At 44.2% G+C, this 26,713-nt stretch overlaps 1 protein-coding gene across 1 annotated transcript; it reads right to left on the reverse strand.

Annotated features, from left to right (window-relative positions):
• Positions 1-15,573: 15,573 nt before the first annotated feature.
• FOXQ1 (forkhead box Q1) lies at positions 15,574-17,695 on the reverse strand. The gene has a single exon (XM_019419919.2). It carries the CDS (start codon positions 17,687-17,689, stop codon positions 16,469-16,471), a length of 1,221 nt encoding a protein of 406 aa, XP_019275464.1. The 5' UTR covers positions 17,690-17,695; the 3' UTR covers positions 15,574-16,468.
• Between the last annotated feature and the right edge of the window lie 9,018 nt (positions 17,696-26,713).

Here is a 26,713-nt window from a genome sequence, read left to right on the forward strand (position 1 = left end):
ACATTTCCTCTGTATATACATGCATTCATATATACGGATAAACTGTATACTTAAAGATATTTAATATGAATGGGGCCAGTCAGTGTATTGCTCTTCAGCTTGCTATACCCAGACCCCAACAGACACCATAACAGCCCACAGACAACCACCCATTCACTTCATTACTGCTTAGAGTCCATTGTGTGGTTGTACCCTAATTAATTAACTGGCTGTACCAGTTCCTTAAATCTGTATTAAAAGGTTTTTTCCAGTTTGGGGGGATTGTAAGTAATGTTGCAACACACATGCTAATTAATACACATGTACTTTTTTGCACTATTGAGAGAGCAGATCCTTAGGATAAATTCCTAGTAATGGAATTGCTGGGTTGCAGGTTATGTGCATTTTACATTATAACAAATATTGCCAAATTGCCCTGCAAAAAGGTTGCACCAAGTTACAACCCCATTAACACTGTATGAACAGCCTATTTCCTCAAAACCTCACTAACTCCATGCTCTCTCAAACTTTTAAATCTTTGCTAATAGGAAATAAATGGCAAGTCATTATGTTCTTAATTTGTATTTTAAGTAAGAAATATTGAACATTTTTCACATTTTATGGATTATTTGCATTTCTTTTTTGTGGAAACTATCTGATCTTAACCACTATCCATTAAGTGTTTAGTAATATTAAAAATGGTTTATAAAAGCTCTTATTTATTTGTCAGAGAGGTCACAAATGCATTTCTTGTTTGTTTTTCAAACAAATAGAAGTTTGCAATATCTGTGGAGTCAAATTTACTTACCTTTTCTTGAGTAGCATATAGGGTTTGCACCATTCTTCAATGAGCCATGTTCATGTCAAAAAGACTTCAAGCTCTTCTGTGCTTTCTTTCAGTGCCCTACAGGTTTTGCTTTATACATGTAAATCTTTGCTGTTTCAGAAATTATTTTGGTGTATGGGGTGAGGTAGGGATTTATTCTGAGGAGGTTCTATTGGTTCTATGTAGTTTTCCAAATCAACCTATTAGCTATAGTGACATGCTGCCAAGTGAGGCTTTGGAAATAAAAGGATTCAGACAAGCTTTTTGTGGATCCAGGCAGGAATCTGCCTCATTCTCTTTTCTTCTTGGATCAAAGATTTGGTCTTTTTCCAGATTGGAGAATACTTAGCTGTATTTTGAAGGAGCCCTCAAAGAGTAAAGGAGAAGATGGAAAAAAGAAGGTCAGAAGAAAAATGGAAAATTGAGGGGTTCTGGTGGGAAGTGAGAAACATAAATTTAAGATGAGGTTAATCACTGATGTGCATAAACCATGGAGCTAATAAGGGCCTATTTTTACTTTAATAGTGTGAACAATGAAGACAGAGAATCACTGGGCTGAAAACACAATTGAGCATATGAATTCTGTTTACCTTTTTATTCATCTAGCTCTGTTCAAAAAGGAAAAGAAGGAATACACAACTTTTATGTTACTTGCATTTTAACAATATTTCTGTATGGATTTTCTTGGTTTAACAGGTAAAGTTCTTATGGGAAGACCAAGAGATCTCATTTACGGTATTCACTAGGTTTTCAGTGTTCCTCCCATTGTTCCTAAATGTACGGGGTATTTCTCCTTTGAAGACTAAATAAGTAATTGCACAATCAATAACACTAGAGGTTTGTATTTCTTGGCATGAGTGATATGATGTGCATGTTGGCAAAGACCTACCTGACTTTGATTTGCAACATAAAGAATATAATCCTGTAGATCAAATTCCAGGTAATTTAGTTAAAAGATACTGAAGAACTCTCTCCTCCCCAAGTGTGTACCTCACATAAATTGTGTAATTTGTATAATAATTAAAGTTGATTGATGAGGATTTGATTTCAACATTAAAGGCTAAGGTGTACTACCACTACTATTAATACTAATTACCATTTTTGCCATATACTGTACTGTAGTCAACAAATCTGTGTGCATGTGTGTGTGCTCTAATTTAATCCTAATACCTCCTACATGGCCTACAAGACTGGTTCCATTACATCTACTCTACAAATGAAGACACAGAGGCCCAGATTGACTAAGTAGAATATAAGATCATACAACTATTTAGTGCAGAGTTGAGACCTAACTCAGAACTATTTGACTCCAAACTCTGTGCTCTTTTCACAATTTTATACTATTTCTTTCCCCAAAGACAGGTGCAGACACAATGAGAGGCAAGACAATTTCCAGTGAAAGTTTAATTCCACATCAGTTTAAGGAATCAAGATCCACCGTACTCTCTTCCTGCCACTCCCTTCCTTAGTTCTACCTTCTCTTTGTTGCTATGGACGCCTTACCTCTAAGGTCCCTAAGAGTCCCGAGCTCTGACCAGTCCCCCACCCCTGCCCATGGTATTCCAACTATCCCAAGAGTTTTCCTGTGGAACCCTGGGCAGGGCAGGGAGCTTCTCCCAGCTTGGCCACTGTTAGCTTCTGGCTGAAGTGAGAGCTTACACAAGGACCAGGGGTCGGGATTGGCTTGAAAGAGGTCTGACAGTAGCCCTTTAGACTTTCATCCATTGGCCAGGCCTGTGTGTGATTAGCACCTGCTGGCCCCTCATGTCTAGATTATGACTGTCCCCCTATTTAGCCCTCACTACTTCTTTTCAAGACTCTGTAGCCTCTCCTCTCTCCTGACTCTTTTCCAGTAACACTTAAGAATGTTTCAGCATTTTTTAAAAGGAAGAATAATCTTCTCTAGACTCTTTTCCCAGTTTTCCCCTAATGCATTTTCTCTCAAGTCAGTGTTCTTGAGAGGATTTATCCCAATCACTGCTCCTGGCACACGCACCGCTTCTCTGCAGTGCTGCTCCTGGGGTCACTATTGGTCTTTCTGGGAAGTCAAACCTCATTATCCTTGACTTTCTTGCTCTCTTTGGCCTTAATGGACACCTTCTCTCTTCATAAGACACTATTTTTCCTGGTTCTCATGATCCCACACTCTGCTGGTCCCCTCCTTTTCAGTTTCCTTTACTCACCTCTTAAATGTAAATATCATATGCTTGGCTCTCCTGTCTTCTCCCTTCGCTCAGGGACACTTTACTGTAAGCTTCAGAAGCTGTTATTCCCCCTGTTCTCCACTCCTTCCTATATAAACATTTTGATGTAGGCTTAATTTGATATTTCTGTTTATTACTTTCAACTGATTCCAAAAGAAGTTTATTACACCCCAAATGAAGAACCCTCATTCAGCTCATGCTTCCTAGATGACATCATTTCTTTCCATGGTTGTAAAAACAATCTATATGCTGATATTTCCCAACCTACCTCTCCAGCCCAGATCCTTCTTGGACTTCAGACATTTATATTTAACTGTTCACACACTTGCTTCACTTAGATGTCCTGTAGGTAACTCAAACTCAATATCTTCAAAGTCTAACTCCAAACCACACTCAGGGCCATGGCTGGCTCAGATGATGTCTTTGAGCAAATTACAAAAATATACTTTCCTCAAAGCCCTTTATTTCCATTGGGTAAAAATTGTAATTGATATACAAAATTATGACTACCTTTATTTGTGCACTGTATTATTGTGCACCCTCATACACTTCCTTCATCCTCACATGTTAGCAGGGTCAGGTCCTTCTTGATGCCCTTGCTGCATGGGTGGCCCCACACTTGCCCAGTGTCCTCCTGCCCCTCCATATCCAGTCAGTCTCTTCATTATCCTCAGCATGACAGCCGAGGTCCTTTGTGATCTGGTTTATATTTACCTCCCTTTCTTGCCTCCTTTTTCCACACACCACACGTTTTGCAGCTCACGCATATGGACAATTTGCTTTTACCTAAGTATGCCATGATGTCTCTCGGCTCACGTATGCAGACAATTTGCTTTCACTTGACTATGCCATGCTGTCTCTTGGCTCTACACCATTGTACATGCTGTCCACTCCCTGGACCTTTACCTGAGGCTTATTCAGGGTTCAGATTTCAGTGGAAATATTCACTACTTCCAGAGGCCTTCTCTAAATTCCCCAAGGCCTGGGAATAATGCACCTCTCATATGGCCACATGGCATTGAAGAACTGCCTCTGGTATACCACTACCATATGTGCATTAGTTGCCCACTCTCAGTGAGGCCTGGAGGGCAGAGGTTGTGTTTTGCCCTTGCTTCTCCATCAGTACTGGGTGCCTGGCACATAGGAAGCTGCTCACAAAGTTGGAATTGAATAAGATCCATGGAAGAACTTCATATTACCCTTGGATTTCCTATTCATATAATTCAATTGGAACCTCCTTATTTTACTGAAGACATAAGAAAGATAAAAAAAAAACATAGATATAAAAGAAAGGTAAAGCATCCATTACTAAAAATAGCTTTAACCTGAGCCTGGGGCTCTGCAAACCACAAAATATGAAAGTTCTGCTCTTTGAGGACCCTGGGTTGAAAGGATTGCTTCATTGATTGTGGCATTAAAAAGTTTCTTTCATCTCTTTCTCCCTCTCTCTCTCTTCCAGGATCAATTTTGGGTATAACTCCAGCTGGTTGAAATGTAACATTATGCTCTTATGGTCCTGGCTTATCAACTGCTCATCCCTACTCCTAAGTAATAATAGCTATGTCTCAGTAGTGTTTACTATGTGCCAGGCACTGTTCTAAGCACTGTGCATATAATAACTCAGTTAACCTTTACAAGAAACTTGTGAGACCATTACTATTATTATCATTAATATTCCCATCTTATAAGTAAGGAAACTGTCAGAGAGAGGTTAAGTAGCTTGCTCAGGGTTACAACAATAATACATGGTAGAGCTGGGATTCAAACCTGGGCAGTCTGGCTTTAGAGTCCATGATTTTAATTATTATAATACGTGGCTTCTTAACGTTGAAGTTAATTCCTAAACTTTAAAATTCAGCCATAGAAGAGCTGATTCTAGGTTGAGGATCCTTTTATAGGGGTCACTGTGATCAAGAGACCAAGTGCCCAAGAGACAGAAAATGATGAGGCTAAGGCCAGTGGCTCAACACTTGAGTCCCAAGGCTTGAGGGTCCCCATCCCAGTCTTACTGGTGTTCTAGAATGGTCTTTTGCTAGGTTGGGGCACAACAGCCAGTTGCTAACTATTCAGGAATGTTGCATCCAATGTTAGATTATTGATGGCTTAAAATCAGCCATGGTAGGAGTATTTACACCATGGAAATTGGCAAACACTACAAATCAGAGACCATATCCCCAGAGTCCTTCTGGAGGCTCCTACTCTTGATTGAAAGAGCCTAATGTGGGCCCACAGGATGGTGGCATTTGTTGTTGTTGTTGTTGTTGTTGTTGTTGTTGTTGTTGTTGTTTTTACTTTCCCAGGGCCTTGCTGGGCTAGATTAGATGTTTTCATCTATGAGATAGTTTCAGTTGCTGGAATTTGCATGAGGGCTCTCTTTGAAGGCATGGAAAGCCACTTAGCCTAATGCATGGCAGCCCAGAAATGTCAAGAAACCCATACTTCCCCTACCCAACCAACTCCAGAACCTCTTCACAAATGATTCCCTTGTCCCACTGGTCACTAGTGGGATCTTTTTGAGGCAGGCATTTTACACAGATCCCGGGATTTCCTCATCGCCTTAAGTTCTAGTCATTGCTGGCTTGATAACTCACCGTTGATTTGCTGCCATCAGTTCACTGGCTCAGTCCCCTGTCACCCTCTTGATATTTCTTGTACTTACTAAATGAACTTGTACTCCAGTTTTTCTCTGAGAGTGCTTCTGGGGAGACCTCAACTAATAGGGGCTGAGTGGGCAGTCCCCAGTGCTTGGCATGCAAAGGTGGGGAGGCCTGGCCAACGAGCTGGACTGCCTTAACCCTCCCTGGGTCTCTTGCTTGCTCTGTATTTAAGAGACTCCATTCTCTGGCTTTGCTAGCCCCACTGTCTGGTTTCAAGATGTGCACCCTACCTGTCCACCACACTCCCGGAGATTAGGGTACATTGTTGACTGCCTGGTCCACTTCCCAGAGGAGTGTCTGTTCCTCCAGGGAAGACCCTATAGTGTCTAAAAGAGTTTCCCTCAGTAAATTAAAGGAATAATATGAACTTGTTATCATTCTGACCTTAGCTGAGAGGTGCTCCCCTGAGCCCAGAGTAGATACTGCCTGGCTCTCCCTTCTTCCAGGTGCACAACACGAACTTTGCTGGAGGAAGTCACCATTTGCTTAAGTGTGACAGAACTTACATCTCTAGCAGAACATTTCAGGGAAGCAGTCTGTTTGAACTGGTCTGTTCCCTGGGTCTGGCACAGAATAGAGATTTTGAGCTGATATGTTTGATTACAGTGATTCCATTTATCCTTTAGATTGCTTTTGACTTAGAGCTAAAGATTGACTTTGGCTACTGAGAGTACTCAGCACGAAGAACAGATTTTCATTCTCCAAAAGGGCAAAGACAAGACAGGATGTTGGAGGAGAAAGTGAGGAACAAGGACCTCAGAGGCAGTGGCTGACCCAAGAGTCAGGCTGTAGAGGCAAGTAGGGTATGGTTCCTTCCCAAGTCTCTAGAATCCTGTCCTGTCCTGCATCACACCCATTTCCCTGAAGGCTGAGTTCTAAATATAGATTGTGTATTTTGTTAAGTCTACACCCCTGCCCCTGGTCCCAACGCCCTGATTTTCATTTGTTGAGTTGCCTCTCCCTGCAGTGTGCCATTCTGTATGTTGCCCTCTTCAGCCTAAGGCAAGCCAGGCAGACCTTCTCTTCCCCAGGACTCTGAACCTGGGGGAAGGTTCAGCAACCTGAAGACTTGAGGGACAAACGTGTTGGGTTTGCTTCTAACTTCAGTAAAAAAGTGTAAGCGGGAGAAAAAATATCTGTCAAAGGAGCTTAAAAAAGCAAATTATTCAAGTGCACAATGTGGTATTATTATCCTGGAATAAAGGAAGAATGATCACCATGAGGGATGACTGACTGTGGCTAATGAGCAGCCGAACTTAACATCAAATTCACTGTAGGAGTTGAACTCACTGCTGCTTACCAGCAGTGTTTCATTTATACCCAATAACTCTCTTACTGAAGTATAGAAGGTAAAAGTTAAGGTTGGCACCAGGAATTTTTCTGAAAACTCTGTCATTTGGTTTGCCTATGGACAGATGTGTTTTTGCTGGTCCGCTTGGGCCCTGAAATTAGCAAAGGTGAGAGAAAGGTCAAGTTGTGTCTATAATGGAACAGTGATTGCCTCTGTCTCCTCCTCCCCTTTTCCCATTGTTTTTTGTTTTGTTTTGTTTTTCTTTTTGTTTTTAGTGTTTCTTGTGACCCATTTTTATTCTATAACTAAACAGACTTGAGTAGTAATATTTCATACAGCAAAATAACCTGGGGGAGTGGTAGTGGGCTGGTGGGCAAACAGAGTATGGGGAGAGAGATCTTATCTGGCAGAACATTTTGGCTCCTTCCATGAATCACTCTGTGTCAACAACCACTGTTGGCCCCAGATGTGGGCTAGGCCTTGATTCAGTTGAATCAACTGTGACTAAAAGATGCACTAATTTTAATTTCCTGTGACTCATTAAGAAAGCCCTATTGGGCAAACTTTGCTTCTAATGCCAAACCTGTGAGCTCAAGCACTTTGACTCTGCCCATAGGCAGAGCTTGAAGAGGTGACTTGGGCCACCAGACATCTCTTTTCAGCTACCATTCTGGAGTTACATATTGGAAAATACAGGCTCAGATTTATCTTTACTGTATCCAAATCAGCTGGCATCTCTTACCAACTTCCAACTTCTAAGTTCAACAAGCACTTACAAGGCAGACACTGGAGTTGTACACAGGAGTGGAGAAGGGTCAAGCCACAGCTGTTATCTTTCCTGAATTAGGCAAAGGCACTGTGTGAACCTAAGGTTTTGCTTCAGCGCAAATTCACAGTAAGCCACATCATTTTGTACTTAACAATGATGAGGTCTTTTACTGCATATATAAATATCCCCAGAGGCTATTACTCAAAAGGGCTCAGCTAATAAATATGAGAACTAATAATTATCTTGTTTCAGATTGCTGACTTGTGTAACTGCTGTGACAGGTCAAAAGTGTCCAGTTTGCTCAACATTTCCTTGGCATTCTGACACTTGTGATTACAGAATTGGGGTGCAGGTAGGGGTCAGAGGGCAAAGGGAATAAATTATGTTTGTGTGATCTCTTTCATTTAGTGTTGGCAGGTATATTTGATAGATCTGAGCAGTGTCATATAGTCTCTCTTGGGTCCCTCTTTTTTTTTAAGTTTATTTATTTATTTTGAGAGAGAGAGTAAGTGCATGCACATGAGTGGTGGGAAGGGGCAGAGAGAGAAGGAGAGGGAAAGAGAGAGGGAATGAGTGGGGAAGGGGCAAAGAGAGAGGGAGAGAATCCCAAGCAGGGTGAGATCATGACCTGAGCCGAAATCAAGATAAGGATGCTTAACAGACTGAGCTACCCAGGTGCCTTTCTTGGGTCCCTCTTTTAATGACCTTTCCTTGCAGGGGTACTGGGCATTGATTCAGGTCTTGGAGTTGGCAACATCCCCCAAGAGTTGCTTTGTGAACTAATCCAGCTTCAGGGAGCAGGTGAGACTTTCTCTTCCACTTGGGTTGATGGCTCATAGCCTCATGGCCTTTCTCAGCTAACTGGTCAGGTGAAGAACACAATTTGTCTGAATGTAAGAAGAACACAGGCAGAGGAAGTTCTGGCATGATGTCCCTTTTCGATGGTGGTCCTTGAGACAGTTTCCACATTGAAGAGGAGCAGACACCAATGCCATAGGCTGCCTTGCCCACAGTGGGAAGGGGACAGTTGAGTGCTATATATGATTTAAGAGGCACTGGAAAGTTTACCTTTCCTCAGAAATTATTCCCCTAACTAGTTCTAGTTAGCTGAAATTCATAAATAAGTCTTAATTTCTTTTAACTTAAGCTGCTATTGGGAAATGTCACTGGTTTGGGCCATATATTAAGTCTTAGCATTCATTCCCTATGAGTTTATTTGTTAAGTTAGGGTGATTCAAGTAGAATCTACATACAGCAACATATACTTTTTAGATGTATAGCCCTGAGTTTTGACCAATATCTGTAATCATGTAACCATTATCACAATGAAGATGTAGATTATTTCCATCACCCCAACTTTCCCTTGTGTTCCTTTGAGTTCCCCTATCCAACACCTGGTAACCAGTGATACGATTTCTGTCCTTTTTGCCTTTTTCAGAGTGTCATATAAGTAAACAGAATTGTATGAATGTAAACTTTTGATACTGGATCCTTCCACTCAGGCTGATGTTTAAAAGGGTCCCCATGTGGCTGAGCTTAGTCTCATGACTTTGTCTTCCTGAGTAGCCCTCCATAGTGTGAGGTTTCCTTTGCTGGTTGTTTGTTCCCCAAAGAGGAGACAGTTGCACTGCACTGATTGCCTGACCACCCACGTGACACTTTCCCCTAGTTTTTGTGCCACCCACATTCTCCTGTTGGAGCACTGTGCATCCAAGGAGGACCAGTAAGAGGAGAAGAGCTTCCAAAGAAAAAAAAGGGGCAAGAGCATGAAGGCCATCTTGGCTGCCTCCAGCTGTGCCTGCCCTGATTGTGCAGAATGGTGAAATTACCAGTGACAGATACTTGACTAATGTGAACAAAGCAGGACTTGACTGGAAGGTTTTTTTCTGGAAAGAAAAAGAGCCAGGGCACCTCCATGGGCTCCTTAGCAGGAGCAGATGGACCATTTCATTGGGGCAGCAGAGACAAATCAATCCAACTCATGTTTGTCCCTCAAGTCTTCAGGTTGCTTCAGGTTCGGAGTCCTGGGGAAGAGAAGGTCTGCCTGGCTTGCCTTAGGCTGAAGAGGGCAACACACAGAATGGCACACTGCAGGGAGAGGCGACTCAAAAAATGAAAATCAGGGTGTTGGGACCAGGGGCAGGGGTGTAGACCCTGAGATGGCAGATACAAACGTTGACTCCCTCAGAAAAATATCAGCTTCCCCAAATGAGTGTGGATCTATCTGTTAAGAATCATGTAACCCTTATGATTCATGTTTTCCCTGAGCCCGAGATTGTACCTGGAATATACTTTATTAAATAATAATACTTATTACTATTTAGGTTCATATTTTTAGGGATTTTCTCTAGTTTCCAGATTTGCCTTCCTTTGGTGTTCCCACATTGATTTTATGTTATATTTAATGTTAGTATTTTGTGTTATATTTGTACAAACAAATGCACATGTTGGTTTGCATCCCTTGAGTTCCTTGGTGCTGGTTGCATATTTAGGTTGTATTGACTTTGCTGAGAATTGCCTTTGGCATCTTTGGACTTTGTTCTTAAATAAACAAATGAAGGACTGATATGATCCTCTCATCCCAGGATTTAAGGACTGGCCTGGGAGCTGTCAAAGCCAGGAAAGCAGCCCTGGATGTCTTGCTTATAATGAAACCTCTTGATAGTAGCCCAATCTCTTTCAACCTTGCTTTCCAGACTACAAAATAAGCATGCTAGTGTTTTACACAAAATTCTGAAATCTGGGATTTTGTGCAAAAATCACGTTGTCGAGAACACATTGGGGGAAAATGTTGTCAAAAATCCACTTTACGCTCCGTTAGAATGACAAGTTGTGTATGTGCTCTGTACCCTAATGGTCTCCAATATTTTTGCTATGTCTATGAGAATTTTAATTATGTTGAATAATGCTAAAATGAAGCTTGTCCCTGAAATGTATATTTGATCCCAAGTTGATTGAGTTTAGGGGAAAGAAAAAGCATCCATTTGCATTGCCATCTTTGACATTCTATACAAGTTTTTGTGGCTGGGTACTATGGTAAGTTCTACCTCAACCCCTTTGTTCTACTGAAGCTTAGAGGGATGACTTACTTTCCCAAGGTCACACAGCTGTGAGAGCCAGAGCCAGAATTTAGACTCGGGTCTTCTTTGAGTTCTTTCTTGAATTGACCACTTTTTTGATTTTGATCATTACCAGACATTTAACTACAGTGAGCACAGCCAGCCAAAGGTTGGGAAACTTTTCTACCTTTTCCCTTAATGGTTAGAAATTGATGGTCAGAAACAACAAATACATGTCAAGGATGTTGAATATGTGTATTATTTTGGGCTTCAAACAGATGTGATAAAAAGGCTCAGTTATGGCAAGTCTTCTAAGTTAAACTTTTCCTGAAAAGAGCGGCAAAGAGGGTTCAGGAGTGGTAAGGGAAATGTGGTATTATGTTAATGTTTATGTTTGGCTGTAGTTCACCAAAAATGAAGGTCAATACAGTTCTCTCCCCCGTCTGTGTATAAATTGGCAAATGACAGGAACAACATTTGCTTCTAATCACCCATCCATCTTAATAATGCTGAACAGATACAGTGTAGAAACTATTACACAACCACCAGCATTTCATGACATTGGAATCCTTACCAATTTGAAAGAGGACATTGAATCTGGGGAGAGTTATATTTTATGTTTTTGATCATGATCTTCTTAGAAGAGACTTATTAGGGCCATTTGTTGACAACATTAAGAATTAACAAATTATATTGTTAAAGCATAACAAAAGTTTAATGGTTTCATTAGAGAACTATAAAGTCTGTTACATAAGAGAGAAATATGGTGGTAGTTTGAAAGCAGGAAATATTTACTTCAGGTTCTAATTTCTGGAACTAAGGAAAAACTCAGCTTATCCTGATCTAAAGAAATAAAACAATAGTAAAACAGAGGAGCGATATCTTTGTAAATTTGATGACAACAAAGTCCCTTAATACCTAAGAAAATCATTAGTCATATGTGCACTCACTGGCATTTTTTACAACTATAAAATTATTATAACAAGTGCACAAACAAGTTTCTTTCCCATGTGGGCAAGGGGCCATTTTTGTTATTTGGGGCCTAGTGTGGAAAAGTGGGAGAGGTGTGCATCAGGGAGTGCTCATCATTTAGTGCTTGTCACCAAGACTCACCAGGGAGTGCTGAGTTACACTCAGTCCTCTAGAGAGCCTCCTTCCTCAGTACAGAATTGTGCTTCAGTAGGGGTATGCATTTGGCACTCTGCAGAAGTGAGAGAAAGCAGTTGCCAATTCCATTGTGGTAGCATGACCACTAATAGAGTAAAGCTAAAGGGTCTAAGACACTTCACATCCAGATTTCTCAGGCAAGTAGTGGACATGACATCTTCCAGAAAATGACAATTATAGTGGGGCAGCGGGGGGGGGGGGGGAGTTCTTAGTAATGAAAGAAACTACTTACCAGTTTGAGAAATCTGCCTACCATTGTAATAAAAGTGAGTTGAGACAACTATCTGAATAGTTCAACTCAGTTCAGGCCAAAGTATGTTTTGGTATGAATTATCCAGATAATTCTGCTACAGTGGAAAGAATTCTGAACAGGGAGCTGGATCTTTGTTTCCACGAGGGTCTGCCAGGAGGAGTGTTTAAGCTACTCTGTGAGCCTGTTTTCTCATCTATAAGATTAGGGGTCTACCTGAGAGTCAATGACTTTAACTTAGTGTTTCCCAGAGGCAGATAAATGTCCAGTTTGTGAAACTGTGTCAGAGTGGAACAAGAGTCGGTATAGGGCATAGGTAATATTCCTTAAGGATGCTTCCAGCTCAGCAAGGTCAACTCTGGGGTGCTCATGGAGGAACCTGTATTCATTGGCTGGGGATGAGAATTTTTGTGATTTTCTTTTTCTTTCTTCCTTTTCTTTTTTCTTTTTCTTTTTGAGAAACAAGAATCTGACTCACAATTCTACAAGGAGCTTTAGTTAGGTCGCTTATCCGTAAGCTAAGGGACTTGGAGTAAGCAATCTCCAGGGATGACTGAAGTTATTTACTGCCCTGGCTCACACACAGGCAGAGAGGTAGTGGAATGTGGGCCTCCCAGCACAGGACCCCGGCACATTCACTACCTGGCTCCATGCTTCCTGTATTTAGAAGAAGCGTCTTTTACAGTAGGAAGTGGGTTTTAGATTTATCAGGATGTTTCCACCTTTCACTTCCCGGAGAATTTTTCAGCTCTCCAAAGCGGCGCACTTGATTTCTGGCTGTGGGGAAGGCAGATGCAACTAGGTCTTGCACTGTAAGGGGAGGTCCAGCTGGAACGGGATTTGGGGGTTCCGCACTTGTCTCCACGCATTTGTTCATCTCTGGAGGTTTTTCTGAGCATTGAAGGGGTAAGGGGAAAAGGGACTGCAAAGTGCCAACGCAGGGGCAGAAGAGGGGATCTTTGCCACGGAGCCCTTCACCTACTTCTCTGGGTCCCGGCAGGCCTGACCGGTATCAAAGGGCGTTTCCCAAACCAAACAGACTCACACCCCACCCTGGGGTCAGCGCGCTCGGTGGCCGGCGGCCGGGTGTTTGCACAGGTGGGCCAGGACCCCCGCGGCCGGCAAGGGGCCAGCTGGGGGAAGGGTGGGCCTTGGGGGTGGGGGGAGGGCAGTGGGTTCGGCGCAGGGGGAGGGACAGGCAGCCCTAGGCCCACCGGACGCGCGCTGGGCCGGGAGCGGTCCTCCCGGCGGCGCCAAGGAATCCAGTTTTCTGGGCGGTTGTCACAAGCGACAGTCTTGGTGGGATTACACCTCGAAGGCTGCGGCCCGAGGCTTGGGTCCTGCGAGCACTACCGAGCGTGGTCGCTGAGAGCCCCCTTCTCTTCCGCGAGGTGCGGTTCCCGTGGAATTGGAATGTGGCCTGAACTAAAAGCATCCTTACAGCTTTACATTTTCATTTAGAAAACCGGAGCTTGTGTGATTCCCCTCCTTTGGGGTCTCCTGGGGCCCAGCAGGGAGAGCCTGGGGAGTGCGAAGGAGAGACAGGGAGGGCACGACAGAACCCCAGGGGCCTCTATCCCTCCACACTCCACATCCTGGGCCCCCAGAGTAATTGGCATTTGGGTCGTGAAAGTTATAGCTTGGAGCTGGTCATAAAAGGCCGAACAGGGACACAAAGTTCAAGTGACTCTGACCATCCTCTAGCAAACCTTACAGTTACTGGGGAGTCAGTGAAGGGAACCAGAAGCCAGGGAGGGGACCCCAGTCAATGGGACTCTGGAGTGTTCATTAGGAAAGAAGGACTTTGTTGAAGAGAGGGGAGACTAGCTGTGATAAAAAAAAAAAAAAAAAATCACCTTGCCCTTTGCCTTTTTTACTTCTCTATTGTGTTAACATAAATAAATCAAAGGCGGTTTAAAATCTCCATTTGCAGAACTGATTTCATGTATCAATGTAGAAATGAAAACTGTGGCTTTACAAAATTGATTTAAAAGTAGGCAGCACCTTGCCTCTGGAGGCAAGGCACACAGTTGGAGAGAAATGGTCTACTGGAGTTCAGAAGTACCTCAAGTGGCTGACTTCCTGTTGGCCTTTAAACTCAGAGTGTGTTTTCAAGAGAAAAAGGAAAAGGATTGAGCATATGGGTCCTGATCTTTCCAATCCAGTAAACTTGTTGCCCTATCTCTTGCCCCAGTCCATTTCAGTCTTATTTTTTAGTCTAATTATTGGCCTTGTAGGTGCAAATCTCCACTTCAATGTCTACCTTTTGTCATAATTCAATCCTATTATTATCACCCTTCATGATTACTAAGTAGATATAACCAAAATCTGTCAAGACTTGTTGGTACTAGACTAGCAGATGGGCTTCCCCCTCCTCCCCCCATTTCCACCAAAAGACAGCATCCTGAAATAAATTCCACTTTCTTTTCCCCACCTCACAATATGTAAATCCTAAATCATCATCTTGTCTTAAATTAGATGAGATCTATCCCAGAACTGCAGGAACAACAACGGGGCCTAAATGTCAAGATTCTGGATTTCTTGTTCTTTGCATTAGTCTTTAGAATACTGAGATCCATAAATTGTTAGAGCCTCACTGCCTTTGAATTTACCAAGAAACAGGTGTTTGCACTGTTTTCTGGTGCTTCCTCAGATCAAAACCTTTCCTTTTTGCTATGAGAAACTGTCTTTGCCCCATCTGAGATAGTATTTTCTCTTCAGATCACAACTGAAATAGGCCTAGCAGCCCCACCTTGACAAATGGTATCCTCATATGAAAGGAGAGTGTGAAAAAAAATTACTACTGATTGGTTCATAAGCAAATTAACTTTTGAATCCCTAAAAAGGTAGGTAGTTTCATTTTGTCAAAAAACACTGACTTTCAAATTGCTTTCTAAAACTACCCTAAAGAAATCTTTGGTGTGTTGAGATGGTCTTATACCACAATTGTTTCTAGCTTTTTGAACTCCAAATCAGAACCAATTTACTTAAAAATGTCTGCTTGACTATAACCTTGTTAATAGCTCAATTTGTCTACTAAGGGATTCTTGTAGGAGAGGGGCACACACCTTATCATTTTTTCTGATAACTCTTAAGAGAATTTTCACAGAGGTCATTGGTTGGAAGTTTAAGAAATCGTGTTGATGGAAGTCTCATCCTGGATGTTTGTATAGCAATTGGTTAGGTAAGGAAACCTGCACTCTGCCTCTACCTTTACTGAATTATTCAAGAAGATATTTGACCCCCGCTGGAAATTTTTTGAGAGTCAAACCTCAACCAATTTTCTTGGCAGGGGCAGGGTGGGGTGGGGATATAAAAAAAAAAAAAAAAAAAAAAAAACTCTCCATCTCCAACCTACTACCACAAAGTGCTAAAGTCAGTTGTAAGTTTTATTAAAAATAAGCACTATGCCTGGGTTTCATAAAATTTATACATGAATATGTACAGACACAAATAAAATAATATTAAAAATAAAAATCACACTCGCTTTCATGTGGCAGTGGTCCTGGCACCCCACATAGGTAATGTTAAATTTTCCTTTACAGAAATTGCTTGGCCCAAGGAGACCACAGTTAGACACCACCGAACCACTAATAAAGCTGTAGCCCGTTGCCTGCAACATTTTCAATTCAGGTTTCAAAAATATATAAATAATTTAACTACAAAACCCAGCCTTTTTTTTTTTTTTTTTTTTTTATCTTTTGGCACAGTGAAGCATTGGTCAATAGCAGAGAAATGACTGAAGATTCTCTGACACCTCTCTCACACTCAGTCATGCCTGTAAATGCCACATACTTACGTAGAGTGGGGCCCCAATAAACCCCAAACAGTAGTCATATCATTTATCATATGGAATGGTTCCCTGATATGTGTGTGTGTGTGTGTGTGTGTGTGTGTGTGTGTGTGTTTTAAGGGAAAAATCAATGGAAGGTGCTACAAAAATAGGAATAAGGGAGAGCCTGGGCAGTAAGAAAATAGACAAAGTCTTTGTGAAGTGAAGGAGGGACAGGCTTGGTCAGTAAACTAAAACAATTATGAAGAATTGGTTTAGTTCTCTGTAAAGTCACGAAAGAAAACATTCTGAACTAAGTTAAAACACTTCTGTCAAAAATGCTTTAGCTTTAAGGCACGTTTGATGGAGATTTTTCTTTTAAAGTCTTTTTTTTTTTTTTTTTTTGGTCTGGCTGGAAAATGCAAAAACCCCAAGCCTGTGTTCCCTTCCTCCCCGATGGCTCCCACCCCTGCTGCCGGGCTCCGCGGCGCGGCTCAGGCCAGAAGCGTCTCCACTGGGTAAGGCAGGTGCGGGCCGGGGCCACCGGCTGAGGACGCCTGCAGCGCCGCGGGCAGCCGCAGGGGGCAGTACAGGTGCGCGCCGCCGCCAGCCGCGGGGCCACGAAACGGCTTGGCGGGGGCCGAGGCAGAGAGGGGTGCAAGCAAGAGGTGAGGCACTGCGGGTGGCGCGGCCGGCGGTGCGTCGGCTCCGCGCGCGCTCAGCAGCAAGGGCTCCACCGCACTGTAAGCGCACATCGGCAGCAGGGCCCCTCCGGAGGCTTCGGGGAGGAGCGCAGGATATGTGGGGAGCGGCGGACAGGGTGCGGCGCCCCATGGCAGCCGCGCCCCGGGGGCTGCGTCCCCATCTCGGCGGCTGCGGAAGGGCTTGCTTAGGATGCTGTCTATGGCGAAAGAACTGGAAAACTTGCCCGCAGGGCTGGCGCGCCCCTCGTGGCGGGCGGGCGAGCGCGCACGGGGAGAAATCGGGGCGGCGGACGCGGGCGGAGGGGGCGCAGCGGCGGGGTGGGCCGCGGCCTCCTCTGGCCGAAGCCCTGGTTGGGGGGCTGCCGCCCGGTGGCTGAGGCGCTTGCGGCGGCGGCGAAAGACCCCGTCGGCGAAGGTGTACTCGCTGTTGGGGTTGAGCATCCAGTAGTTGTCCTTGCCCCAGGGCCGCGAGGGGTCGCGCAACACCTTGACGAAGCAGTCGTTAAGTGAGAGGTTATGGCGCACGGAGTTGCGCCAGCCGGTGTAGCTTCCGCGGAAGAAGGGGAACTTGCCCATGAGGTACTCGTTGATTTCGGCCAGCGTCAGGCGCCCTCCAGCCGAGTCGCGGATAGCCATGGCGATGAGCGCGATGTACGAGTACGGGGGCTTGGGCCGCCGCGTGTACGGCTTGCTGCGCGCGCCCTCGCCGCCCCCCGCGCTCCCCGCACCTGGCCCGGCTGCGCAGGCCTCCGCGTGCCCCGCCGCCACCGCTGCGGGGACCTCCTCCTCAGCGCCTGGCCCGCAGCCTGCGTTCCGCTCGCCGCCGCCCGCCAGTTCCTCGGCGCTGCCGCCCGCCGCCGGGCTGTTGGCCGCGCAGTCCCCGTCCGAGCCCAGGGAATCGTCGCCGGCTGCGGACAGCGGAGATGGTGCGTCGCTGCCGCCGGCACCCTCCAAGTCACTACCCGGCTTGTCCCCGTGGGCCGCGCGGGGGCCGAACACCTCCAACTTCATGACCACACACCCTGTCCCTGCCCCGCGCCGTACCCTTTTCCTTCGCGCGGTCTTGGGAAGCTGGTGCCGGGGGCCGGAATGGAGATCCCGGGGTCACGGGTCCTTGCCTTTCTTTCCCAGGAGCTCTCCCTCCTCTTACGAGAGACAGTCACTTTTCCGTTTACGAGTCTTCTTCCGCTGGAATTTTTTTGGAGGGGTTGTGCTTATTGGGTGAACTAAGAGGGGCGGAGAGGGAGGAGTTGGATGTGTTCTGTCTTCAATTCGAGGATTAGAGACTTCGGGGTGAACGCGTGAGGGGGTGCAGTTCCACCCTCTGATAGCCAAGTGTGCCGGGCTTGGGACTTCTTGCTGGAAGGAAGAAGCGTGAGCATCTGCTATCCATTCAAGAGACCAGGAGGTGTTCTTCACTGGAGGTCCCAGGTCCCAGGCAGGCGTCCTCGAGGCACGGAGATGGTGCCAGCCTGTGTGCGTGCCACTCTTGGGGGGAGGGTATGGAGCCTTCAGCCTTGAGCGCCCACGGAGCCGAGTCCCCGAGACCGTGGCGCCCGCAGCCGCCTTTTCGTCCCGGGCCTCCGAAGCTGCATCTCCTCGCTGGCCTTCCGCTGCTACGTCTCGCCTCCACCTTCGTTCAAGCCCAATATAACCCCGCGGCGGCTCCGAGGGGGCGGGGCCTGGGCGCAGATGGCAGAGGGGTGGGGGAACAAGGTGGCCAAGGTGGCTGCAGCTCCCCGGAGGGCTCACACCAGGCCGAGGCCATGCGGCAGCGCGGAGGCAAAATCTCCGCGCAGGTTGTTTGTTTTGGGTCTGCCCGGCCCCGCCCTCTGCCTCCCGCCAATGAGGAGTCTGCGCGCGGCTGGGGTGTGCGCGTGTCAGTGAGTGTGCCCGCGTGCCGGCCCCGCCCGCCCGCTCCTCCCTCAGGTGTGAGAGCCCAGCTGCCTAGGAGGAGTCACTGCATTTTAGAGCTCAAGGAGGCGATTGGGGCAGTGGAGGGGGATATCTCTAGGGGACACCCGGAAGGGCTGGGTCCAGGGCAGCAAGGACTTCGCTCCCTCCAGCAGTCCTCTTAAACTGCCTGCGGTGTGTGTTTTCCTCCTCTTGGTAGCGAAAACCGTGCTTCTTCGGAAAGCAACCCCCCGTCGTTACTAACGAAGTGCTAAACAGCAAAGACCGCGCAGGACACTCTGCGGGGATCGCTTATGGGAGCCACATGCTGTGCACCTTTCTGTGGTTTCCCTTTGCTGGCTTTCTTTTCTTTTCTTTGTTCATTTCTTTTCTTCTCTTTTCTCTTTTCTTTCTCTTCTTTCTTTCTCCCTTCCTTTCTGAGTAAACTACTGGACTTGAAATTGTGTACCTTTTTTTTTTTTTTTCCAGTGGCCTTGACTGTTGCTCGATAAATCGCCTCTGACTTTCACTTTTGTTTTTCTGTACGTTTTTCTTTACCTGGCTGGTGGCTCTTGGATAAAAGGAGTGTTCCCCTCTTCCTTGGGGCAACTGTGTCTGGCGCAGGGTGCCAGGCTCTGCCGGCGTGTCTACCCCGGCGGAATCCTCCCGACGCGAGCCGAGCGGAGAAGAGCTATTCCCGGGGTTCCGACTGTAGCAGGAACGAAAGGGAAGGCGTGTTCCCGAGGGCAGGGGCCTAGAGCACCACGTGTTTACGACCATTACTTTCCAGTCCTTCACCTTGAGGACTTTGGCTGTGGTTTCCGACCAACGAACGGGAAAGGGGGTCCTTTCTCTGGTCGGTTGGGCCTACGTGGTGTCAATACCCCAGGGAGGGGGCGCCCTGGACCCCCGGAAGGGTGCACTTATAACCCGCTGCCCTTCCACGCTGAGGTTTCCTCCTTTTTCCTGCCTTTGTTGAAAATAGCGACGGAGCTGCTAGTACGTGGGAGCTCACCTTTGATGTTTATTTTATTACTTTCCACCATTTGTGTAGAAAACGTACACAATCCTCTCTTATCTTTATTCAGGCGGTTTTGAAGGCATTTAGAATGGGGCGAACAAAATGACAGACCCATTGGCGGCTCTGTTATTTTCGTGTTTGGAGAAATGATCACGTTTGGAGATTAGATTGACGTTTATTGCGTGTTTGAGTTGGGAACCGGGTGGGAAATATATTCTTTTCCATAGATGAACCTCCCTGTAGGAGATCTGCTCACCCTAGCCCTGGGAGTTTATGGCTCCTTGGACCTGGAGAAGGGGAGTGGGCTGGGGCAAGAAAGCAGCCAGGTAAAGAGTCACAGATTTGGCTAGGGATAAAAGACACTCGCAATGAATGTCATCCTCATTTGAATTCTGGAGGTGGGCAGGGCAGGAGAAGGAAGGGCTATTTTATGGGTGAGATAAGCCCCCTTGAGTTGAGGTGGGAGCCAGTTTGGCTGTAGAGTCTAAGGGAGGCCTCTGAGACATTCCAGCACCAAGGTGTCCTGTCATCACCCAGTTCCATCTTAAGAGATGGCCGGGTGTGCTGTCCCACGGAACTGAAGCCACACAGCTACTACAAAACCCCTGACCCTGATACAGCCCAGACACCTCCAGGTTTGCAGCAACACTCACCTCATTGGGAAGTCCCCCTCCTTGGACCCCCATGGGACTTCTCCACCCTGGTCCTGAGGCACCCTCCTATCTCTCCTCCTCCCTCACCAAATCTCCCAGCCCAGGTGTTCTGGGCGTTCTCATGTTAGTCTGGAAAGTTCCAGTGAACTATTGAAAGGGATATTGTTCAGAGAGAAGAAAATTGAGCAACATACTTGTCCCTGCTGCCACTCACACATGATCATGTGACCTTGGGGCTGCCCTTTGGATCTTCTTCACTTATAAAAAGAGGCCATCAGAATGGAATTCCAAGTCTTTTCTCAATCTTGCACACATAGTTTTTTGGCACTTGTTTTTTCTTGGGTTGAATGAACAGCAGGTGCACATCTGCCTCTGGGGAGTTTGCAGGGCCAGGGGGCATAGATATCCATCCAGCCACCTGGACTACAGTGGCAGTGGCTCTCTTTGCCTTAGCCTGCTAGCTCCAGAATGCATGTAATCCCAGCCTGGTGAGAAGAGGGAGGGGGATTGTGGATCTTCTGGGCAGGCAACCTGGGCAAGGGGCTTTGTACAAAAAGAGTGTTGTGCCCCCTTCTCCCCACCAAAGAAGTCAGACTTCCCCCATCATGTCCCATTTTTCCCCTTTTTACTTAGCACCTTCCCCCCTTCCCCCCTTCCCCATCCTCAGAAGCAGCAGACCCTCTCCTTACCCCATCTTATGTGGGGAAAGGACCTGTCAGTCACTCCTATGGCATAGGCCTTCCCCTTCCTCAGTGCTAGGACACTGGTAGGCTGTTGTCAGTAGGTTTGGAGCCTAAAAAGGTTTGAAGGGAAGGGTGGAGGTGGGAGAATTCTCAGCAGGAAAACCTTTATTAATATCAGAGTGACTTAGAAATTGCCGGTGGACTTTGGAAAGGAAGGCCATGGTGAGAATTTCAAGGTGGGCTACCTTGAAAAACTAAAAAGATCCCCAGGAACTGGAATGTAAGCCCCACTAAGGCAGGGGTTTTGTCTTTTTCCTTCCCTGCTGTGTCCCCAATCCTTGCCTCCAGAATGAGTGTCACATTATGCCATTTCCTAAGGCATGCTGCATTTGTCTTCAATTAAGATCAGAAATAGAATTTCTCTTTCCCTTTGTGGTTTACTTTGGTATATTATCTTTAACTGTTGTCTACAGCCAGGAAATAATTCACCTTTTGCAGATTTAAGAACAATGAGAATGGATGGAGAAGGGCATCCATTCTCTGCATCTCTATCCACATCCTCAAGCTTAGGCACTGTAAAGATAAAATCACATGCAATGTTTTGTAGTTCATAAGTTCTCCAGAAATGCTTGGAGATTTCTGTTCCCTAATTCCTCAGTCCTTTGGGGGTCTGCTATTGATGGATTAATAATAAATAATAAATGGTGGAACCTGACCAAACACTTGCAGGTACGAAAGATTAATTAGCTTGTTTTTTTCCCTTTTAATTTCCATGGAGAAAACTGAATACACTATGGCCAAGGGCGAATACACATTTTCATGATCTTGTAGCTTCCATGAAGTGGTTTTAGGCAAAGAAGAGTAACGCATCTATCTGCAGAGACCAGGAACTAACTTAATTAACTGTGGAAACTATCTGCATATTTACTAATTTGATAGGGCTTCATTCTGATATGGAACGGAAATAATTTAATTCCTAAAATACCTAAGGTAATTTGGTAGACTGGAAATTGACTCTTAGTGGAAATACTGATGAGTTGTCCCATGAATTAGAAGAGCATACGGCCTTTGCACAGTGGGAACATGGAATTACCTTGATAACATTCCCTGTGGGTAACATAGAAACAGCTTTAAGTTTCTTGCCTTGTTAACCTCTGCTGGTAGCTGATGTTGGCCTCAGGTATGAAGAGAAGGTGAACTTAAAATCACTTTTCTATGGGGACCTGGGCCTCTGGGTGAGTCTACATTATGGTGCTGTTAAGTACTGAAGAGCCACAGGCAAAGAGGACAGGCTAATGTTCAGAGCCCCAAAGCAAAATGCATGGCATTGGATCTGTGTAAATTCTCTCTTGAGGAACAGAGAGGGTCCTGACTTGTGGTGCTGGAAGTCAGGTGGCAGTGAAGTTTCTTTTCAAAGGTAAAGCCCAGCTCCTTCTCTCTTCCTTTCTCAGTGAAACATATGGGAAGCAGCACTTTGTGCCCTGTTATAATCCACACTTCCGTTGTTTGGCTGATTTTTTTTTTTTTTTGGTAGATTTTGAACACTTGGGAAGAATCTCACAGAAATTCAGGGTGGATGAGGGAGGATGGAGATAACACCTAGGTAATTTTACATATATATGTAGTAGACACAGGCTTGTATGTCTGTTTGCTGCCTTTGTTCTGGCACTCTGCTGCTGTTGGTACTCTTGCCCAGCCCATAGACACAGTTTAATCAAAGCAGCCCACGATTTGGCTAGGCATTACTGATCAGGTACAAACTCAAGGGCTATCGTTGAAGTTTCTTTTGAGAGTCCAAAAGTCACAACCAGCTAGAAACCCCTTGGGCTTTCATTGAACTGAGGCATTGTTGGACTACATAAGTGCAACCTCCAGTTAGTGGGTCCTGGGGGGTGGGGTATGGCAGACAAGTAGGACTAGTGATGCTGGAGAAGAGAGAAAGTAGCTACAGACAAATTGGGGAAGGGTAAAGGAGAAGGAGAGAAGATGTGAAGATATAAAGGAGATCAGCCACAGTATGGCAGGGATTAGAGATCACTGAAAAAGCTGTCTGATTCTGCAATTTAGAGATCAAATCCTGCACTATGTATGAAATAATATCAGAGAATGAAAGAAAGTCCCTGGGATTATTTATTATAATAAAATAATAGCTTTGATACTGTGGTCTTGGAGTCCATCCCTTCAGAGCTGACCAAGTCAGAGGAACCCTTCTTGTCCAGTTCTAGTCCAGTTTCCCTATTACCTGAAATTCTTTAAATTTTAAATTTTAAATATTAACAGCTGAGCAAGAAAAATTGAACTTCCTTTTGCAATGAATTATCCAGTTCTCTCTTTTTAACTTTGAGGCTGCCATTTTCCATAACAAATGAAAAAATTAGACCCTCCCTCAATGTTTGCAAAGAGAAGACTCTCTTTCCAAAAGAAGTTCTTAATGTGGTGCCTCTGACTCTTACACCCCTGGGACTGCCCCATTGTCACACTGTCATACAGATCCTGGTGAGAGAGGGACAGGTGGCAAATGAGATCTACTTAGTATCCTTGGATGCACAAATATGAGAATGTACAAGCAAACAAAACAAAACAAAACAAGGGTCCCACTTAGCTCTTCCCATTGGGTTAGGGAAAGGTCTGTGTCATTGTTGCCTTGGCCAATAGTACCTAGCTGTGGAACCCACAGTCTAAGTTTGTGTGTATGGGATAGAGGTAGAGTGAACCCCTCCATTTAACTCTAGAGAAGGTGTTGTTATTCTTAGGATAGGTGTGGACTTTGGAGATGGATAATCTTGGGTTTCTATTCTTGTTCTACCAGGCAAGTTACTGGGCCTCACTTTTCTTCTTCTTCCCCTCCTCCTCCTCCTCTACCTCCTCCTCCTCCTTCTTCTTCTTTTCTCCTCCTCCTCCTCCTTCTCCTTCTTTTCTTTTCTTTTCTCTTTTCTTTTTTTATCTAGAAAAATAACTTTGTTTATTTTACAATAAAAATATTGTAACAACTGAACTCCTAGATTACACAGTCTTTGTCTTTCATCCCCTTCATCTTGGGGAGATCATCTTGCAAAGATAAACCCAGTTGGGAAAATTCCTTGGCAGTAATCAACTAAGCAAAATTTCCAGGTGGAAACTGGAAAAGGGAAAAACAGTCTTGGGTGATTGGGAAACTTCCTTGGGATATTTAGACCTAGCATGCAGCTAATGCCTTAGCCACTGTTCCAGAAAGAAAGAGAAAAATCAAGCCCCTTGTTCTTCTTCTAGAAAATTGAGGACAATTGTTTTGTCCAGAGAGGGTAAAACCCATGTTAGCAAATCACATAGGAAAGATTGTGACCAAGCTGTGAAGAGAATATCTGGCTGTCTAAGGGTCTATCTATCTTTCTGTCTATCATCTATCAACTTTTTATCATGGAAAATTTCAAGCATATACAAAAATAGAAACAATAGTATAACAAAATCTCATGTAATCATCATCCCAATCAATATTTACTAATTTATGGCCACTCTTGTTTCATTTGTATCTTCACTGTGCCTACTTCCCACCCTTCCCTAGGTTTTTGTGGATCAAATTCAAGAGACCATATTATTTATTTTGTAATTAATATCTCTAAAAGATATGGACTTATTTTTTAAAAAATAAAAATATAACCACAGTATCATTATCAAATCTCAAAATATTGCTAATATTTTCATAATATTATAAAATATCTAGTCAGTATTTAAATTTCCCTAGTAGTCTCAAAGAAGATATTTGCAAATGATATATCTGATAAGGGATTAATATCTAAAATATGTAAAAGACTTCTACAACTCAACACCAAAAAACCCCAAATAATCTGATTTAAAAAATGGGCAGAGGACCTGAATAGACATTTTTCTCAAGAAGACATAAAAATGGACAACAAACACATGAAAACATGCTCAACATCACTATTCATCAGGGAATTGCAAATCAAAATCACAATGAGATGTAACCTTACACCTTACACCTGTCAAAATGGCTAGAATCAAAAGAACAAAGAAATGGAAAGTGATGGCAAGGACGTGGAGAAAAACGGAACACTTGTTCAATTTTGGTGGGAATTCAAATTGGTGCAGTCAAAACCAGTATGGAGTTTCCTCAAAAAATTAAAAATACAATTACCATATGTATTTCCAATACTGGGTAGCTACCCAAAGGTAATGAAAACACTAATTTGAAAAGATGTGTGGACCCTTATATTTATTATAGCATTATTTACAATAGCCAAGATATGGAAGTAACCCAATGTCCATCCATAGATGAATGAATGAAGAAAAATGAATGGAATATTACTCAGTCATAAAAATGGATGAGGTCTTGTTATTTGTAACAATAGGGATGGACCTAGATGGTATGATGCTAAATGTACTAAGTCAGAGAAAGACAAATACCATATGATTTCACTCAAATGTGGAATTTAAGAAACAAAACGAATAAACAAACAAAGAGACAACAGAATCTTAAATACAGAGAACAAACTGATGGTTACCAAAGGAAGTGGGGGTGGTGGTGGTATGGGTGAGATAGGTGAAGGGGATTAAGAGTACACTTATCCTGGGGCACCTGGTTCAGTTAGGTGCCCAACTCTTGATTTTGACTCAGGTCATAATCTCAGGGTTCATGGGCTTGAGATCTGCATTGGGCTCTGCTCTGACAGTATGGAGCCTGTTTGGGATTCTCTTTCTCTTCTCTCTCTGCCTTTCCCCTTTCCTATGCTCTCTCTCTCTCTCTTTCAAAATAAATAAACATTTTTTTAAAAAGAATACACTTATCCTGATAAGCACTGAGTAATGTATAGAACTGTTGAATCATTGTATTGTACCCTGAAACTAATATAACACTATATGTTAATTATACTTTAATAAAAATATTTAAAAATTTCCTCAATAGTGTCATTTTAAAAAAAATATGTAATTTATTGTCAATTTGGCTAACATCCATTGTGTAAAATGTGCTCTTGGCTTTTTGGGTAGATTTCTGTGTTTCATCTCTTACATACAACACCCAGTGCTCATCCCAACAAGTGCCCTCCTCAATGCTCATCACCCATTTTCCCCTCTCCCCCACCCCCCCATACACACTCAGTTTGTTTTCCGCATTAAATATGGGGAACAAACAGAGGGTTACTGGAGGGATTGTGGGAGCAAGGATGGGCTAAATGGGTAAGGGGCATTAAGAAATCTACTCCTGAAATCATTGTTGCACTATATGCTAACTAATTTGGATGTAAATTAAAAAAATAATAATAAAAAAAGAGTCTCTTATGGTTTGCCTCCCTCCCTCTCTGTAACTATTTTTATTCCCCTTCCCTTCCCCCATGGTCTTCTGTTTAGTTTCTCAAGATCCACATATGAGTGAAAACATATGATATCTGTCTTTCTCTGACTGACTTATTTCACTCGGCATAATACTTTCCAGTTCTAACCACCTTGCTGCAAATGGCATGATTTCATTCTTTCTCATTGCTGCATAGTAGTCCATTGTATATATAAACCATATCTTCTTTATACATTCATCAACTGATGGATATTTAGGCTCTTTACATAATTTGGCTATTGTTGAAAGTGCTGCTATAAACATTGGGGTACATGTGCCCCTATGAATCAGCAGTCTTATATCCTTTAGATAAATCCCTAGTAGTGCTATCCCAATAGTGTCATTTTTAATGAACAATTAGTTTGATTGATCCAGACTCCAAAGGTCCTCCCATTTTGTTTAGTTGATAAGTCTTCTAATTATCTTGAATTTATAGATCTTCCTTGCCTGTTTTTAATT

Source organism: Panthera pardus, unplaced genomic scaffold, assembly GCF_024362965.1.
Source record: "Panthera pardus isolate Hobbes unplaced genomic scaffold, ASM2436296v1 HiC_scaffold_17, whole genome shotgun sequence".
In the NCBI taxonomy this organism is placed as follows: Eukaryota; Metazoa; Chordata; class Mammalia; order Carnivora; family Felidae; genus Panthera; species Panthera pardus.